The 19,948-nt window shown below is 38.5% G+C and overlaps 1 protein-coding gene across 1 annotated transcript in view; it reads right to left on the reverse strand.

Moving 5' to 3' along the window:
* LOC144682791 (cullin-5) overlaps positions 1-19,948 on the reverse strand; it is a 62,182-nt gene that overhangs the window by 15,824 nt on the left and 26,410 nt on the right. Inside the window, exons 5-13 of the mRNA XM_078545500.1 lie at positions 18,709-18,850; positions 17,950-18,095; positions 17,459-17,539; positions 13,485-13,578; positions 11,674-11,804; positions 10,141-10,248; positions 9,747-9,811; positions 5,430-5,562; positions 2,749-2,880 (exon numbers count right to left, since the gene is read on the reverse strand). Coding sequence (XP_078401626.1) covers positions 2,749-2,880; positions 5,430-5,562; positions 9,747-9,811; positions 10,141-10,248; positions 11,674-11,804; positions 13,485-13,578; positions 17,459-17,539; positions 17,950-18,095; positions 18,709-18,850 — 1,032 coding nt within the window. The remainder of the gene's footprint in view (positions 1-2,748; positions 2,881-5,429; positions 5,563-9,746; positions 9,812-10,140; positions 10,249-11,673; positions 11,805-13,484; positions 13,579-17,458; positions 17,540-17,949; positions 18,096-18,708; positions 18,851-19,948) is intronic.

Consider the following 19,948-nt stretch of genomic DNA (forward strand, 5'->3'; position numbering starts at 1 on the left):
TAGGACTCTCACCCGAGTCAAAAGGCGATGAACTTACTCCACATCGCGTATATATAGACATAGACCAATCCTTCCATCCTGTACTGAAGGAATCCTGCATTACCAGAGAAATGTTAACTCCAAAACTAGCTATCTATTCTGGAAGGCACATGGTAGTATTGGTACACATTGGCATCCTGTACAACCCTTCTTCTCTCTATCCACACTACCTAATAAATTAACTGGTCGCATTGTTGTTTGTGCAAACACACTGCGTGCAAAATGGCTGCTGCTTTCTCATAACTGTAGTGACTGCATTTTAAGTAATTCATTGCATTTGAAGCAGCTTAGGATATTTGAAAGTCACCATATGTTTTTGTGGAATGGCAACTAGGATTGAACCCAGTACTCTTAAAGTGTAGTACATTTTAAAGCATTACACAAGGAGACTTGTATTCTATTTATTCTACCCCACTTGATTGCTTCATTCAGAAATTTAAAATAAATCCACCATCATTCCCAGGTGTCCAAGTTTTCCTGTCAGTTCAATCCAATTCATTATGTATTCATGATGCTTTTTTCTCAAAGCTTTATGTGCTAAATAGTTTACATAGATCCTTTAAAATTAAGTTGCCATTTGCTCAATTGCAGTTTATTTTAATCCTTGTGCTGCATCATCCATCTCCTCTGCTCTTCAGGAAGTGTGACAAGTTTACATTTAGTTCCAATATCCCGATCAGTACTGTAAATTAGAAACTAGGTTGTAACAATAATCACTGATGACTCAACATCTTTCTCTCAGCCTGACATTTGACGTTTCATAAGTATCTTCAGTGTCACAGTGTCATGTTCTACTTTGGATTAGTGTGGTTTAGATTAATTAGCAATCCTTCCTGTGGGACTTTGTCAAAAGTTTTCTGAAAGTCTAAATAAAGTATATCATATGATTTCATATTTACATTCTCTGAAATGTTTTTCAAAAAATTAATCAGAGCATTGTAAATAAATTCCGTCTAAATTGATGTTGGGATTTTAATTTCACGGGCAGTTACAGATGAGGAAGGCCATTTGGTCCATTTTGGCTCATCCATGCTAAAAAAGTCTGAAAGTCTCAACATTGCTTTGACCAATTTTTCTTAAGTAATGGCAAGATTTCACCTCCACTGCTCTCCCATGGAGTCCTTTATATGCATCAATCGCAGTGTCTGAATTGGTATTCATCCCAAAGTTTACTTGCTTGAATCTATATCCTTGTCCTACTTTCAATTTAGTTAAATTCAAATTCATTAAATTCAGATTCAACTTTCCTATATCATTTACTATCGTACATTTAAGATGTGTCTTTCCAAGGCTGAAACGTTTGTGCAATCTTTCCTCATAACTCAGGCCTTTGGCACAATGGATCAAGCCTTGTAGCTCTTTGCATTGTTTCCAATGCTTTAATATTTGTCTGTCTTATGTCTCTGCAAGAAGTACAGGACAGCCAAAACACACATTATAAAGGTAGCTTGTTACACAATAACGCCCAAATATTCACACATGAAATCTAGACTAGAATTAATATCTTTTCTGGATAACAGTTGCAGTTGAACATGTATTAAGTCTGAATCTTAATGTCGGAATTGGGTTAGGTTTAAAAGCAACTCCACAGCTTAAACTGAACATTATACAGTAAGGTTAGGGTCAGCTTTACTGAGGTCATGTACAAATGTAATAGTCAATAACCTCAAACAAAACATACACCCCAAACTTTGGCCGTAAAGTTCAATGGTAATCAATTACAAGATTTAAATGTCCACTGCAAAAAAAATTATTTATCATGCAACTCCACTTTCATTTAAAAAAAATAACTTGTTTTATCTTGCAACTTTCATATCCTTAGGTATCCAAAAAAATCATTGCTGGTTAAGAGATAAATGTTGGCCAGAAAACAGGAAGAAGTCCCTGCTCCTCTTCAATAGTCCCATGGGAACTTTTATGCCCATGATAAGCAAGCAGAAAGGACCTCAGTTTAATGTCTTATCTGAAAAACAGACACTTTGACTTTCACAGAACTGCACTGAAGTGTCAGCCTAGATTATCTGCTGAAATCTCTGGAGTGAGGTTGGAACCCAAAATCTTATGATTCAGAAATGAATGTACTACCACTAGTTCTGTTTGATAAAGCGTATTGTGCCAGTAGGATCGACTTTAGCATAGCCGCAATGGACACGAAATGTTAAAACTGTGTTGCAAATAAAGCAAAGACAGTCAAAATAAAGATTTGCTTTTTGACACTGCATAAGAATTATTCAGAAATCACCTGGTCCATTCCAACTGTCTGAAGAAAAACTGTCTTCTGGTAAAGGGCTGGTCACAAGTAAGCCGCCCAAATCTCGACACAGAATTAACTGACGCGTATGTGTGTGTACAAATGTGGGGTGGTTAAGAAAAGGGGAGTGGAAAACAATGGTACTTCTTTTGATTCAAATCCTAATCCTGCCTAATTGACATGTCCTATGTTTCATGCTTTTAAAAAGTTTTCAACTTAACTAGTGAAGTATTTAATGATATCTGAAGAGAAGGGAGACAAATTCTCTTGCCCATCAGCAAGTGCCTTTTACCCTTGAGCGAGAAGCAATGTTATTACCAGAGCAGTGAAGAAGTCCACATTTGATCATTTCTTTACCACGTGCCTAACTGAACCTAGCACAGGAGAGATCATTTGAGGAAGAGTCTTTTGCATTGGAAGGAAAAGTTAGAAAATAATACATTTTTACATTTACTTACTCTAAGCCATTCCACCATATTTTCTTCTATCTCGCTGTCAGCCGATATGTCCAGGATTAAACGCCTCGTCAGATGAGCTTTATGATACCGCATAAAGACATCTTTGTTTTGCACATACTTCAGCACAAGTAGCTGTTAAAAATAATGCATGAGAATCAAACATTTTTTGCAGACTACCGCTACTACTTTTCCACTCAGTTTTCCCTTCCGCTGCATGAAAATATAGTGGTTTGAACCTTGCTCCTGATTGTAGAGCAGAGTGTGAACCAAACCTAAGTTTGACCTACTCTTGCCAATAGAGTTAAAAAATAAACTTATTCAAGACTGATTTTGAAGAAAACATCCCTACTTAAGTGCCTGAACATAGTTTAAAAATGGACTTAAGTAGCTCAGCGTAAAAAGAACTAATTAATGTGCCGGAGAAAATATAAAAAGTAATCAATACTGTTAACTTGTTACTGTAAAACAACACTAAACTGAAATAGTTCCCAATGTTAACTTTGGGACAACAATTCAATGTGGTTATTTGCAATTCATCAGCAGCGTATATTTCCTTCCTAACAGTACTGTGGGTGTACTTGCATCACAAGGATTGCAGCAGTTCAAGGCAGCAGCTCACCATGGCCTTCTCAAGGGATGAGCAACAAATGCTGGCCATGCCAGTAACACCCACATCCCGTGAACGAACAAAAAAAAAACTCCACAGTTGGAAAGACTGTTATAAATATAAATAGTTGAAAACTGCAAAAGTAATGGGTACACTGGTTTCCTCTGAAACTTAAAGAATTGTATAGACACAAACTTACATGCCCCTATGGAGTAACACTCCAGATTTAAAAGGAAATCAAAACATCTAATGCACACTGGATCAATACTTGAAGGGGAAAACATTTTTATGGGAAAAGAGTGGGGAGTGGGACTAACTAGATAGCACTTTCAAAGAGCTGGCACAGGCAGAATGAGCTGAATGGCCTCCTTCTGTGCTGCACAAATATGATTCTAGACAATCTAACTAGACCATATCTTTTTTCCATTGACATGGATCCGCATGGCCATCACAGGTTTGCACAGGACTGCAAGAAATAGCCGACAAAACAGAAGTTTTCCCAGTTTCATTTGTTTTCACTTTGATTTAAATAGGAGTTTTAAACACCAACTCAAAATAGATATCAAATCTTTATTAAAAGCCAATTGAAATCTGTTCTTCAAAAGAAACAAAGCATTTTGACATGCTGCTATTATATGTGAAAAACCAAGGGATGATACAGCAAAGGACATTTATTATATTAGATTAGACTGCAGATTATTTTTTTTATTACTTTTGATCATAAAAGAGAATTATAAGTGCCAACTGAATATAACCAATGTTTACTGGGAAACTATTAAATCATCTAAACCTAGCCAAAATATATTATGATGCTCATCAACATCTTCAAAGACATGGAGTGTCATGAGTATATTATAATTTTCATAGTATTTTTCTGGTTTAATTGTAAAGTAGGTTTATGGGGATGGGGGTCTGTTTTTGTGTGTGTGAGAGTGAGAGAGAGAGAGAGAGAGTGTGAGAGCGCGAGAGAGCAGAGTGTGAGAGAGCGAGAGAGTGCAGGAGAGAGTGAGTGATTTAATTACATTTTGTAGCCAAGCAGACTGCAAGCTGTAGTTATCAAAAGTAGTAAGGTGTAGATGCGTCTTTAATATGCTAATGAGTAAAGATAGCTGGGGTCTTAGGATGTAAGGTGTAAAGGGAATTTGTATTTTTAGATAGATGAAGGGGTATTTGGCTTTCAAAGGGATCTCAGTTTGCTTACAAATAGCCAGACAAGCAAGCTGAGGAATGTGTTTATTTTTTTCAAGGGTTACTGACAATATATAGTGGCAACGTGAAAAGATTTATACTATGAGAAAGGTAAAGTTCCAAAGACATATGGAATTTACATATTAAAAGGAGAGAAACATATATAAAGGAGAATGAGACAATGTGTCAAGAGAAGGCATTGTAAGATCTAACAGAAGTGTGTGAAGATACCAATATTTGTGCATAACCCTGCCGTCTACAGAAACGAAGCTGAAGAGACCCATTTTGAATTCCACTGTCAAGAGTATTGTGTTCATTTGCTGGATCTGTTTAAAGTCTAAAATCTATTTTTGGGCCATTGCCTTAAAGGGAGTGTAACTGGGATCCAGGTCAATTAGGAATTTTAGGAGCTATTAAGTAGTAATTTATAGCTCTATGTGCTTAAAATCTTTTCTTTTGTTAATAAATATTTTAACTTAGTTTTTTTTAAAAATCTCCAAAGTCTTAGTAGACTTATTACTTCTGAATTCAGTGCACACATCCCAAAATAAATTCAAGTTGCAAATTCAAATCAAGTTGTGACAGCACGATCAAGTTTCCCTCGTGGATTTGATCCGCTTGGCACACATCATCTGCCGCGTCATAACATGAAGCATGGAGACGACTAGCACATTCCATCCTAGCAGGTAATTTGTTTTGCTGTGGAATTAAACTCTAAAATGGTGTATAGGTGATTCTTATAAAAAAACAAGATTTGAATTGTCACCTGGATTTGTGATAATTTGCAGTTTTTTGATTAATTAATGTTGTTGGGGGAGGGGGAAGAGATCAAATTTAGACCACTGGGTAGAGGCATAAACCTATAGTGTGTCAGGAATATACATACCACTTCTTTTAACTTTGCTTCAATTTCTTCTGAAGTAAGCTTCTTACTAAGTGGTGTTTTTCTTAGTAACATGTCACAGTAATTTGCTAGTAGTTCTGGGCATTTCGATTCAGGCTGAGTTTTCAACCCAACTCTAAATTGAAAGAGCAGCATGAAATATTTAAAAAGTAGGTTTTCGAATAACATTCCTAATTCACCACCAGAAAAACTGTAATGAAGATAGATTTTATTTTCCACTAAATGGTGTCAGGATTATATCCTGTGATTAGCAGTTCAACGTGTTAATTTTAGAACAGCTGCGAATAGTTTGTCTGTTTCATCCCTTTCATGCACCATTTCTTAGCCAAGGGTTGAATTCCTTATGCTGAACCAGCCATTAGGGCCACACAAGCACAGCCTCTGGTGATGTGTGTTTTATTATTACTCTTCCTGATGGGAAGATATTTATACAATAGCAACATACTGCGGATGCTGGAACTCTGAAATGAAAAAAAAAATTGCGGGAAATACTCTAGATCAGGCAGTATCTGTGGAGAGAAACGGAGTTAACTGGTGGAATCTTCTGGTCTTGCTCATCGCGAGCTTGCAGGTGGAAAGGGCATTTACTTAGGCGGGATAATAGCATATCAGGATTCCACCGCCCTCCCATCTCCACCAGAATTAAGTCCATGGGCAGGGAGGCCCATAAGAACATAAGAAATAGAAGGAGGAGTAGGCCATTTGGCCCCTCAAGACTGCCCCGCCATTCAATAAGATCAAGGCTGATCTGCCCCTGGCCTCAACTCCTCTTTCGTGCCAGCTCCTCAACTCCCCGATATTTCAAAAATCTACTTCCTCTTTAAATACTTTAAATACAAGCCTCCACAACTCTCTGGGGTAGAGAATTCCAGACATTCACTACCCTCAGAGAAGAAATTCCTTCGCATCTGTTTTAAATGAGTGTCCCCTTATTCTGTAACAATGTCCCCTAGTTCAAGATTCCCCAATTAGTGGAAACATCTTCTCATGGTCAATTTTCCCTCCCCCGCTGCCCATTGAAGCCGTAAAGTGGCCAATTAAGTGACCAGCTTAAGGGTCTCATCCTGCAGCTGCTGGGTGCTAACCCAGTGGAGGGCGGGCCTGTTGCCATGGAGGGTGCACAGCAGCTACATGGGGGGGGGGGAGAGAGAGAGAGAGAGAGAGAGAGAGAGAGAGAGAGAGAGAGAGAGAGAGAGGAGCATGGGGGAAGAGGGGTCAGCAGTGCCTGATCATGGGACTGGACATGGGAAGTGGGGGCATTACTTACCTGTAGCCTAGGTCACTCCGTGATCCTGGAACTCCAGTGCCTGTCCTTCTGGCAGCAGCCATGGCCTTCCCTACTGAGGATAGGTGCTACTGAGCATAAGACCTGCCGGCCTCCAATTGGCCAGGGGTTCACTGTAGGCGAGACTTCCACCCCCCCAGGGTCGATTCCCAGGGAATGCCCACTGCTGGCCTCACCACTGTCTGACTGGCTTGAGGTTCTGGTTCGGCAGGCCTTCCCATAAAGAGGCAGTGCGGGACTCTCACCAGCACTCCAGCCAGCGGGTGAGACCCCCGACACCTCGACAAAATTCCACCCAACATTTCAGGTTGATGGCACTTCATCAGAACCTTCATCATCCTCAAAAGGTCACAGGCCTGAAACCTTAACTCTGTTTCTCTTTCCACAGATACTGCTAGACCTGGTGGGTATTTCCAGCATTTTGTTTTAAATTAAAGAGCCAATATGGGTTAGTGAGGATGGCCGAGTGGGACTTTGTGCAGAGCAGGCAATGCTTTGGACAATTCTGACTTTATGCAGGGTGAAAGATGGAATGCCACCAAGGAGGGCGTTGGAGAAATTATGTCTCAGGGCAACAGAGTAGTTGACCGTATAAAATCCTGCAAAGATTATTGAATACGAGAAGAGATAATGCACTATGATCATTGACACAGAGGATGGCCAGGGCAGTCTTGATGCAGTGAGCAAGGCAAAGGCCAAACTGATGGATTTCAAGCAGGGTGTTGCTGAAGAGATAGGTGCAGAACACAAATTATGATAATATGGGCAAAGACCTTAGGACAATTAGAGATGGGTTGTCAGTTAGAGGTGGGTTAGCAGTTCGAGAGGACAGATGGATCAAGTGCGCATTTTCTTCCAAAAATGATTTTGAAAGGGACAGGGATAGTATTTAGAAACATAGAAAATAGGATCATTCAGCTCTTCGAGCCTGCTCCACCATTCATTAAAATCATGGCTGATCTTGTGTTTTGATTTCCACATTCCAATCTAATCCCGATAACCTTTGATTCCCTTGTCTAACAAGAATCTATCTACCTCTGCCTTAAAAATATTCAATGTCCCTGCCTCCACCACCTCCAGAGGGTGAGTGTTCCAAAGTTGCACAACCCTCAGAAAAAAAATCTCTTCATCTGTCCTAAAAGGGCGACCCCTAATTTTAAAACAGCGCCCTCTAGTTCTGGACTCACCCACAAGAGGAAACACCTTTTGACGTTCACCTCTGTCCTCTATCGCAATGCCGTACTCCTGCACTCTCCCCATACCTCTAGATGTCTTTAGAGTCCAGAAATCTATTTCCTTCTTAAATATATTCAGTGACTTGGCCTCCACAGCCTTCCATGATGGAGAATTCCACAGGTTCAACACCCTCTGAGTGAAGATGTTTCTCCTCAACTCAGTCCTAAATGGTCTATCCCGTATCTTGAGGCTGTGACCCCTTCTAGACCCCACCCCAGCCAGAGAAAATATCATCCTTGCATCCAGTCTGTTCATCCCTGTCAGAATTTTATGTTTCAATGAGATCTCCTCTCATGCTTCTAAACTCCAGTGAATACAGGCCTAGTTGGTCCAATCTCTCATAAGCAAAAAAGAGCCAAAAACAATATAAGCTAGCATGGTGACCAGGACGGGTAATTAAGCCGTTACAGATCGATAAGGGCATTGAGGGAGCAGAAGATGGGTCTCTTGGAAGAGAGGCTTCAGTGAGAATAGGAAATGATCACACTTCTGAATACAGTTAATCTGCTTCTCTTTCATTGTAAATTATCCTGCATCTTTAATTCAGTCAAAGGGCATGGGGCACAGATGAGACTTTGCGCTGAATGCTAATGATCCTGTAGCTGGCCAAGAGATGATAGAGATTACTAAACGTGGCTCGGACTGCTTCTCTCTCCTCACCCATAGCTCATGAGCCTTTGCTCGATGCAGCTTAGTTGATCAACTGAGCAGATTGCAGTTTAAAATTATGCTGAAACCTTGCCCCATGGCGCAGAGCATTATTACTATAATATTCAGCATCACTTGCTTGCAATTCATCTGAAGATCCTTTACTGCAGAGTACATTAAAAAGGCTAGGTTTTGCAATGGGTTTCCACAGTCAAAGCACATTTAGTGTAGCACAAATCCTTAGACTAAATTCTCAGATTAGACTTCTTGACCATCTGGAGTAATGAAAATATTACCTGCAACAACTTCTCTTTCCACTCCCACACCATTACTTCTGCAGCCTTGTTGCACCCTTCCCCTCCGTTACCACATTTACATGCAGCCCCTAAGGGTCATCATCCAAAAACACGTCAGGTTCCACACCCAATCAAATGACACCAAGATCTACCTCACCACCACCTTTGGCCTCTCCAGTGGCTGATTTGTCACAACGCTTGCCAGACCTTCAGTACTAGATTAGCAAAAATTGCCTCCTCCAGCTCTAGAACTCTCTAGAGATCTCTGTACTCCTTCAATTTTAGTCTCTTGCACATTCCCGATTTTAAAATACCTCCACCTTTTGAGGCCATGTCTTTGGCCCTAAGCTCTAGAATTCCTTCCCTAAACCTTTCCAGCTTTCTACTCTCCTTTAAAACAGTCCTTAAAACCTACCACTATGACCAAGCTTTTGGTCACATGTTCCAATGGCTCATGTGTTTCAGTGTTAAAGATTTGTTTGTTAACAGCCTTGTGAAGCGTCTTGGGATGTTTACAAAGTTAAAGGCACCACAAGTAGTTGTTGTCTGGACTCACTAATTAAGTACAGTCATGTGGTTGGGTACAGCAATGGTCCTGACCCTCATGAAATTCCACCCTAACAAAAGTTAACATCTTCAAAACATGATGGAGTAAGGAAAAAATTAGAAGAGAAAAACACTAATCTTTGGATTTGTTGGTCTAAGAGGAATGACTTGGATCTGAACAAAGACATTTTCCAATTGTTTCCACTGTTCTACCAATAAAATATTTCTAACAATCTTTGTAATTTATAAAATTGTTCATTAGCAATAGTATGCTAGAAAATGTCTCACCCTTTTTGCTTCAATGGCAGTTCAAGTTTAAATATGGTAGCATCATTCACAACTGCTTTATATGCCTGTTTGGAAGACATTTTTCAATGAGACAAATTATTAGGTAATTAAATACAGTAAGTTTCAATAGTTTTGATATAGTAAGCTCATCAATGCAACCTAGATAAATTAAAAACAAATTGTTTTAAAGTTATGCAGATTCCAACTATATTAGCCAGTTTGGAACTACTCAACTTAATTGGATTAAAATCCAAAGGCCGACATCAGTGAGGGATATTCACAGTTTGCAACAATAACGCAATTATCTTTTTAAAAAAGCTAATGCCAGCAGTTGAAAGTATTCTGATTTAAAGTTTCCTAATCCCCATTAACATTAAAGCAAAAATCCACTTACTTTATCTCTAGCAGTAAGAAAGCGAGGGTCATCCTGAAATGCTTCTTTTACCAACTTACTAAATCGATTAAACAACGTAAGCAACTGCTCTACATATTTTTCAGAATCCTGCAACATTATAAATAAAATTATTTGATTTATGTTAAAAACCATGTAACAAATACAATGTTCATACTAGCATATTGTGCTATGGACCTGACATTTGTACTTGAGTATTAACCTCCATCCAGTTGATAAATTGCCAATCTTGATAAGATTATACGCAACGCCAAGTGAAATGGAAGTTCCTTTTTTATCCAGCTAAGAATCACTATTCTCTATTGGCAAGATGAAAACAGAGACTACAAAAGTGTAAGCAGGCATCCAATTAATTCAGGCAGGTGTACAACTTGGAAGGCACATGAAAGGAGGAACAAAATCTTAAAAGTGCAACTCAATTGCTAATCTCACTTCCGATGTATTTAACTAAAAATCTGTCACACGGTCTTTTCAAGAATTAAATTTATACAGTCATGAAAAATTGAATTATGGATAGGTTTTAGAGGTTTTACAATTTATCAATGGTGAAATTTTGCTTGGTTGCAGTGGTGTTATATTAGTGTTTTTCTGCCTTTCTGAAGTCTCCTTGCAAAAAGCATTTTCTAACCTTTAAATCACAAAATGGAAAGATTAAGACACAGTCTCACCAACTCTTTGAACTGTCACTGAAACAATGTGTATCTGTAACCTCATTTTTATGAAAAGTTCACAACAGACATCTTTAAATGATTGTGGTTGAATAGGTTTCTCGATGTGTTTCATAAATTCCGTTCAGTGAAAGCTGGTGATTCAGTTTCCTATCCATATCTTAGCTATGCTGAGTACCTGATGGACTAGATACAATGGCATGTTTAGTAAACCCAGAGAAGACCAAAGGCAGCAGCAGCAAGTCACCTCAGGCTACTCTTAAGCACCTTCCAGTGGTCACCTTAATGTTATTAAGAGTGGGCCAAGAATAAGCTTACTTGCCAGGAACTGATGCAGTGCATGCGGAAATCAGAGAACTTTAGTTAGATGAAGAAGAAAATTTCATATAAATTAGTTTCTTCCAAAACACACAGATCTCAGAGTGCAAACCGTTTTTAATTCTAGGCTTGTATGCAAAATTCTGTAAAATCTACATCTTTTTAAAAATAGGACCAACTTAAAACAACATTTGTTACTCCATCTTCTGTTCTTGGCTAAATAGCAGCAATAAATAGAAAACATGCAAGAGAAATTTTAAAATATCAAAGTGCTGTTCTTCAAACATTTTTGGGGAGAGGCAAACAGAAAACAGTCCTTCAAGGTTTGAAAATTTTTGAACAATGGTTAAGTACACAAGCCATTAAACTGTGACTCCATTCCCCTCTTATCCTTCCAACGAACAAAGATTAATCAATATCAAGAGGAGATATTTTGAAATTTCAACTCAATTTTCATCTTTTACTTTTTAAGTGACTGATGTTCATTGACACATCATTTATCCCTTCAGTTCTACATTTAAATACTTACAGTAGTGATAGTTTCTGCAGCTGCCACCATATCTGCTAATCCAGCACTAATAATGTGCTCTTCCAAATCTTTTAACATTGGCTCAATCCCATTTGGAACTTTATCCATCAGTGTAAACATCAAGTGTAGCTCTGCAGAAGTTAATAAATACATTAACATCTAGTGCAACATACATCATCATTCTATTTGGCCCTGTAAAAGACTGTCTTCTGTCATTCATCTCTCCTGTCCACCTTATCACAGATCTGCCTTATGTCCATACCCCACCTATCCCTTGCTCAAAACCTATTACATTTCTAACTTCTCCCAGTTCTGGTGAAAGTTCATTGGCTTGAAATTTTAACTGTTCTCTCTCCACAGATTCTGCCTGACCTGCTGAATATTTCCAGCATTTTCTGTTTTTATTTCAGATTTCCACTATATTCTGCTTTTCAATACCAGACACTAAGTTGTATACGTATAGTATGTTTAAAAAAAAAGTTTATTATTTTAATGTGCCTGACAAAGCCAGTTCATTTGTTGAAATCATGAATTCTAAATCAATAAATATGAATAAATGTTTATGCATATAAGAGGTCAATAAATCTCAGAAAGCAGGCTAATTCAGTTTTATTTAAAACTTTAGTTTATGTGCAGAGTGAGAAATTTTAATGACTACCACATATTTTGAGCAACTAGCTTCATGATTTGTGAACACATTTTGGTTTTAAAGAGGCTGACCAAATTTAAGAACAGTTAAAACTTCCACAACCTGGTGCAATTGATAAAATACCACCTAACAACATGTTGTCATGCAATTCAAAGAAACATTTAAACTAAAAGGACAAACTGGTCAAGACTGAATTTGTTGTTTTGCAATAACTTCATGTAAATAGGGCTACTGAATCGGAACTGCTTTGGATTTAGCTTATTTAGAATCAGAATGATGGGCATAATCCAAATTTGGCATTGAAAGAATTCAATTGAACTTTGTATTTAAAAATGACACTCCAGGGCATTGCACTTCATAAGCACATAGGTGCAGAGTCACAGCTATAAAGACATTTCTAAAGTAAAGAAATGGTATTTTTTCTATATTTGTAGCAATTGCGCACTTTTAGATATGGAAGATATAAATGATTCACTTTTGGCTCGGTCAGAATAAACAGAAGAAAAATGCCCAACTGTTCGACAGTCTTGATTAAGATTCTTCATTCATAACTTATTCATTGAGTTGCAGATTTGGAGTGCTCGGAATTTCCAGAACATAACATATAATACTACTTTAAAACAAACTATTTTATTTTAAGCAGGTTGTGGACTAAATTCTTCTGGAGAATTCTGACTCAGAAATCCAAGAATAAAAGTAAGAAATTAGCAAGCTCTAACCCAAAAAGCTGAGTAGTTAGCCAATCTGAGAAGCAAGCTAAAACACATCCAATATGAAAACAAAATGCAGAATAGGCTCAGCCAAATTGTGAATCTCATGTCAAAGCATCTGGCCACGAAGTAGGCTACAGCCCAGGCCATTCTGAAGTTTACCAATGGGAAGTCCATTTTGAAAACAAAGCAAAAATGGGCTGTTTGTAATTGTATACATAAAAGCAAAACAGTAGCTCTAACAAAATATTGTGCATTCTGCAGCAATTTTAATTGAATCATGCAATTAGCACTTTTATAGCTCCTACTCAGCTACAGTTAAACAAATATTTTAATTGGTCATTGTGCAACCATTTGGAATAGAAATCAAGAATAATTTGTAGTTCACAGCCTTATTAATACAAACAATCTTCATTCAGTAAAAAATAAACAACGATTATAATTTTACTCACTATCTGTCTCATTACGTTTGATCATGCCTGGGCATTCAGCTAGAATAGTCTCCTTAAATGAAGTCACTAGGGCATTCACACAGCACTCCATGAGCTGAAATGAAACTCTTGCAATTAACACAGTTCTTTCAAACATTCTTTGTTGGAATCAGGACTAAATTATTCAGAGATATTTGCACACCTATGAAAATCCTTTAGGACCATTGAGTTGTCATCACATTCTTTAACTTAATAACATTGTAAAATTCATACACCCAGCTTAAAGTAAAAATAAACTATAAATGAAGAGCAAAAAAAGCAATAATTCCAAGTATAAATTACTTCTGCTTAACTGAATAACTAGTAAGAAACCCCTCCTACATCAATTCCTACAAATGTTGAATTTAGATTCTCTTGTCAAATGATATCTTGAATTATTACATATATTAACCTTACAACCCATCAAATTTAACAATGAAATAAAAAGTGTTAAATATCATAAAAATGCATTGGCATTTAGTTTATGAAACTAAATACTTGATATTTCAAATTTAAAAACAAAAATTTGCAATATCTCCCAAGCAGTCAATATTCAGTTTTCATCATTTCTTTTGGACCTAATGGTTTGGGATTTAGAATTGAACTTCCACTTGAACTTCTACAGAAGATTTATTGGTCCTGTCCCTCACGTTAAAGTTCAGGTATTACACTTGCTTGTTCTTGTACATGCTGCACAGGAGTGGAGGGAGAGAAAGGAAGAAGAATGCAGTGAATCCAGCCAGGTGTTGATGAATAGCTATACCAACTGTGAACCAAATATACTTAAATCTGAGCCCCTTGGACTTGGAGTAAAAATGGGGCCATACCAGGGGAAACAAGGGTGGAAAACAACAACAACTTATATTTATATGGCACCTTTAACATAATACAACACCTCAATGCCCTTCACATGACCATTATAAATCAAAGATCAAGAAGATTAAAAGTGAGAACATAGTGAATTTAAGGCTAGAGGCTCGATTGCTGGACGTTTGAAAATTTGTAAGTGACTTGGGGGAAAGTTTACCCCCCAAGATGTTTGTTGCAGGAATTGGAATTGGAAAGCTGTCAGAGGACGATGGGTGTTGAAGGATATAATTAAGTGATCAGAGATAGCTTTGTCTGTAATCAAGACAATGGAGCAGAGATGTGAAATCAAATACCACAGCCATGAGTATAAATTGGACAGCTTATATGGAGGGAGGTATTAAGGAATAAGACAGACAAGACCACATTGTCAAAACAACCCACTGGTCCAGGATTATCCTGGAGGTCAAAGATAATTGCCAACACAAAAGGGGCAAACACGCTGTTGGGTGTGTACTATAGGCCCCCAAAGAGTCAGGGAAAGACAGAGGATTAGCATGTTTTAGCATGCAAGGTAGGGAGGGAGCAAAATTCTTAAGTTGCATTAAAGAAAACCTTTTTAGCCAGTACATAGAAAGCCCAACAAGGGAGGAGGCAGTTTTGGACCTAATATTCGGAAAAGAGTCCGGACAGGTGAAAGGCGTATCAGTAGGGGAGCATTTTGGAGATAGTGACCATAACTCAGTTAGATTTAGGATAGTCATGGAAAAGGATACGGTTGGGACAGGAATAAAAGTTCTAAACTGGGGAAAGGCTAATTTTACTAAGACGAGATGTGATTTGGCCCCAGTGGACTGGGAGCAGCTACTTGCAGATAAGAGTACAGGGCAAATATGTTCCCGTAAAGACAAAGGGGAGGACCAAGTCCAGAGGATCCTGGATATCAAGGGACATAAAGGTTAGGGTTAAGGAAAAAAGAAGATGATTATGGCAGATACTGAGGGTTCAATATGGCAGAGTCCCTAGAGGAGTATAAAAGTGCAAGGGAAAACTTAAAAAGGAAATTAGGAAAGCTAAGAGAGTGAATGAGAAAGCAATGGTGGGTAGAATAAAAGAAAACCCAAAGGGTTTTTTTTTAAAATATATAAAGAGCAAGAGAATAACTAGGGAAAGAACAGGGCCAATTAGGGAACATAGAGGTAATCTGTGTGTGGACCCAAAAACGTGGGTACAGTCCTCAATTAATAATTTGCGTCGGTCTTCACAATAGAAAAGGACGACACAGGTATAGGCATCAGGGTGGAGGACTGTGAAATATTAGAGGAAATTAACAGAGAGAGAAGAGGTACTAGCAGGTCTAGCAGCCTTAAAAATGGATAAATCCACAGGCCTGGGTGAGGTGTATCCCAGGCTGTTGAGGGAGGCAAGGGAAGAGATATCAGGGACCCCGGCAGTAATTTTCAAATCCTCTCTGGCCACAGGTGAGGTGCCAGAGGACTGCTAATGTTGTCCCATTATTAAAAAAGGGAGGAAAGAATAGACCAGGAAATTACAGGCCAGTCGGTTGGGCCTCAGTGGTGGGGAAGTTACTAGAAAGAATTCTGAGGGACAGAACATATCTGCATTTGGAGAGACATGGATTAATCAGGTGTAGTCAGCATGATTTGTTAAGAGAAGGTCCTGTTTGACAAATTTGATCGATTTTTTTGAGGAAGTAACCAGGAGTGTTGATAAGGGTATTTTAATGTGGTCTACATGGACCTTATCAAGGCTTTTGATAAGGTCCCTCATGGCAGACTGTCAGACCTGCTGAGTTTTTCCAGCATTTTATGTTTTTGTTTCAGATTTCCAGCATCTGCAGTATTTTGCCCTTATCCTCTGTGACTGTGGTGGATTTTCCCTCGATGTCTCTGCAGCTTTGACATGCTTGGTGGTACTATCCTCCTCTAATGCCTTTTTCCTTGTTGTCCAGTTCAAGCAAAGAAATTTTCCATCTCAATCCCAAATGGCCAGCCCCTTATCTTGAGACCATAACCCTAGCTCTAGACTGTCCAGCCAAGGAAACAGCCTCTTAGTATCAACCCTGTCAACCCCATTAAGATTTTATATGTTTCAATGCGATCACACCTTATTCTTCCAAATTCCAGAGAATACTGGCCCATTCTGTTCAATCTCTCCTGATAGGTGCCAGCTGTGGCTGAGTTGGTAGCACTCTTGGATCTGAGTCAGAAGGTTGTGGATTCAAGTTCCACCCCAGGACTTGAGCACAAAAATCTAGGCTGATGCTTCACTGAAGTACTGAGGGATTGCACTTTTGTCAGAAGTGCTGTCTTTACAATAAGATATTAAACCAAGACCTCATCTGCCCTCTCTGAAGGACATAAAAGATCCCGTGGCACTATTTCGAAGAAGAGGAGGGGATTATCCTTTGGTGTCCTGGCCACTACACATCCCTCAATCAGCATCACAAAAACCAGATTATCTGGTCATTATTACTTTGCTATATATGGGAGCTTGCCACACTTCCTAGGTCACAACTGTGGCTACATGTCAAAAGAACTGGCTGCAAAGGGCTTTGGGACATCCTGAGGTTATGAATGGTGCTATATAAATTCAAATCTTTTTCTCCTTCTTCACAGGACAACCCTCCCCCTCCAGGAATCAATCTAGTGAACCTTCATTGCACCCTCTCCTAGCCAAGAATATCCTTCTTTAGGTAAGGAGACCAAAACTGGACAAAAAGTTGCAGGTGTGATTTCACCAAAGCCCTATATAATTGCAGCAAGACATCCTCACTCATACACCCCTATCCCCTTGCAATAAAGAATGGCATGTCATTTGCCAATGGTACAGTGAGGAAGTACAAAGCATGAGTCAGTTATTTCTCCACAGGATGAGGAAAGTGCCCCATACCACCTTAAATTACAGTGGTCTAGGTTGACATGCTACCCTCTAGAATAATAACTGGTTTATGCTTTGCACTTCATGTTCTTCCATCAAGCAACAATGGCAAGTGGTCCACTGCAGAAACCTAGAGAGCAATTTAACAGGATACGGTGAGTGTACATCAGAACAAGCCCAAGTAAAAGCAGAACAATGCGGAGATACCATAAAAATACATAATTTGTGTCTCCACGAGAAATACTTACAGCCTGAACAGAGTTGCATTCTCGTCTAGTTTCTAAATATCGAAGTGCCCTCTTCTCCTCCTCTTTTAATTTAGCATCTGCCTTTAAAAGAGATTTTACTTATGTTTAATATAGCTCAATTTTATTTTCTTCTCCCTTCCCACCTGTACAGTTTCATTGATCCACGAATACCTCACCTAAGCAATAATTATGTGTTAACCTCCAACAATGCCTGTTACAATGCCTGCTACAGCCTTTGGAAAACTGATAACCAAATATGCATATTTACAACAGGCGTTACTGAGTAACAGACAGGAAAGGGAAGTCCTGTATGACTGTCCCTTTCCCTACTTGAATGTATGCATGGAGGTTAAATGTACAGCTAGTTCTGACACCCTGAGGTCAATCCCATTATATTAAAACTGGCATGCTTTTCTTTTAAGAATTATTTTCAAATTATGTCATTACTGTATTCAGAAATAATGGTATTTCATACATTGTGTTTGACTTACATATTTCATGTAATTTTGTACACCATTTTGTTGCAAGTAAGATGGGGCCTGTGTCCTGTAGAACCGCTCAGTTGAATCTAAATAAGCCTTTTCAAAATTATCACGATAAATTTGAAGCTTGTCTTCTGGGTTAGAACACAGGTTGACTGCAATTAAAGAAAAGAACCTGGTAAAGGGATGTCTTAGTTGGTAACTTTTGCAATATTTTTATAAAATAAAAACAAAACTTGCCACAATTAAAATGGATACCAAAAAAACAACTTTGATGGGTATTCTTTTCTCTTTGTCATGCATACATTTGTGACTTGCAAAGAAAAGCAGGCCTCAATTTCTGACTGCAACCTCAGACCCCCAGCTATAGAAGTTATTCTCTCTACTGAACCTACTTTGATCAGGGAAAACAGCAATCTGTGCATGTACTTAATTGCTTGCATGAACCAGTTCCAACTGCCAATTCTTTTTAAACATAGAGAAGTGTTAACAAGTTCTAAGGCATAGTTTTGGAGCATTATCTTCAAACAAATTTGGGGAAAGTAACTCCAATAATTAGAAGACCACATAACCATGAAGTATACCTTTAAATAGCAATAACCAAAATTTTCTAAAAGTACACTTAAGCAACTGACATATAAAACTCTATAACTTGAGCTAGCCAACATTCAATCCCTTGTACACACTTTGTCAGTTTCAGACAGTTCTTTATTTCAAAGGAGCATTGTTTAATCCAGGAGAGATACTTTACTTACAATAGAATCTTACCATATGATTCTCTGACTCCAATGACCAACTGTGAATCAAAAGCTTCTCCTAGTCTTTCAGCATGAACTAACTTCATAGCACTATCTTGAAGGCGATTCTTAATATTTGAGAAGATTGACTCATTCCAGGTATCGAGCATAAGCTGAAAGAATTAAAGCTCAGTCTGTAATGAAGAATTTTTTCAGTTCTATTTTAGTCACACTGTTGCATATTAAAATGTTGATCAGTTTGCATTTTCAAAAGCATTGAAAACTTCTGTTTGGTTTTGTCAATGGTAAAACAAATTTTAAAAGGCATTATCATTTACCTGCAGTACCTATTATAGCAGAAGTGGTACTGTGACAAGAATTTTAACATTGTAAGGGTCAGCCATATACCATTAGCTAAAGGTAATCTTAATTGTTTCAGTGAACTGACTCAGAGTGAGTATTGAGCTCCACCGGACACACTAGCAGGTCACAACGAATGCGTAATCTCTAATTACAGTGCCTCCATTTGAGGACCAGAGCCAAGTACATTATGATAATTAATGCAAAAATTAAAACGTGCACATGAGATTACCTCCTCGCTGTTCCCTGCATGTCAAGTGAATTCCATCCACCTAGCAATTCTATGTTGTCCACCCATTAGGAATCCCAGCTAGATATGCAATAATGTTGTAATAAACTTGATTTTTAAAAAGGTCTTTGATAATATACTGGTTAATAGACTCATGGCTAGACTACATGGAATCAGGGGACACGTAGCAAAACAAAAAGACAGACTTGCATTTATGTAACGCTTTTCACAACTGCCATAAAGCACTTTATAGCCAATGAAGTACTTTAAATGTAATGTGGGAAACACAGCAGCCAATTTACGGACAGCAAACTCTCAAACAGCAACATGATAATGACCAGAAATTGGTTTTAGCGATATTGATTGAGGAATAAATATTGGCTAGGAAACTATGGATATCTCCCCTGCTCTTCTTCGAAATAGTGCCATGGCATCTTTTGCATCCAACCGAGCAGGCAGACGGAGCCTCAATTTAACATATCAACCGAAAGAGGACACCTCCAACAGTGTAGCACTCCCTCAGTAGTACACTGGAGTGTCAGCCTGATTTGTGTTCAAGTCCTGGAGCAGGACTGATTTGTGTTCAAGTCCTGGAGCAGGACTGATTTGTGTTCAAGTCCTGGAGCAGGACTGATTTGTGTTCAAGTCCTGGAGCAGGACTGATTTGTGTTCAAGTCCTGGA

Source organism: Cetorhinus maximus, chromosome 7 (assembly GCF_964194155.1).
Source record: "Cetorhinus maximus chromosome 7, sCetMax3.hap1.1, whole genome shotgun sequence".
Lineage (NCBI taxonomy): Eukaryota > Metazoa > Chordata > Chondrichthyes > Lamniformes > Cetorhinidae > Cetorhinus > Cetorhinus maximus.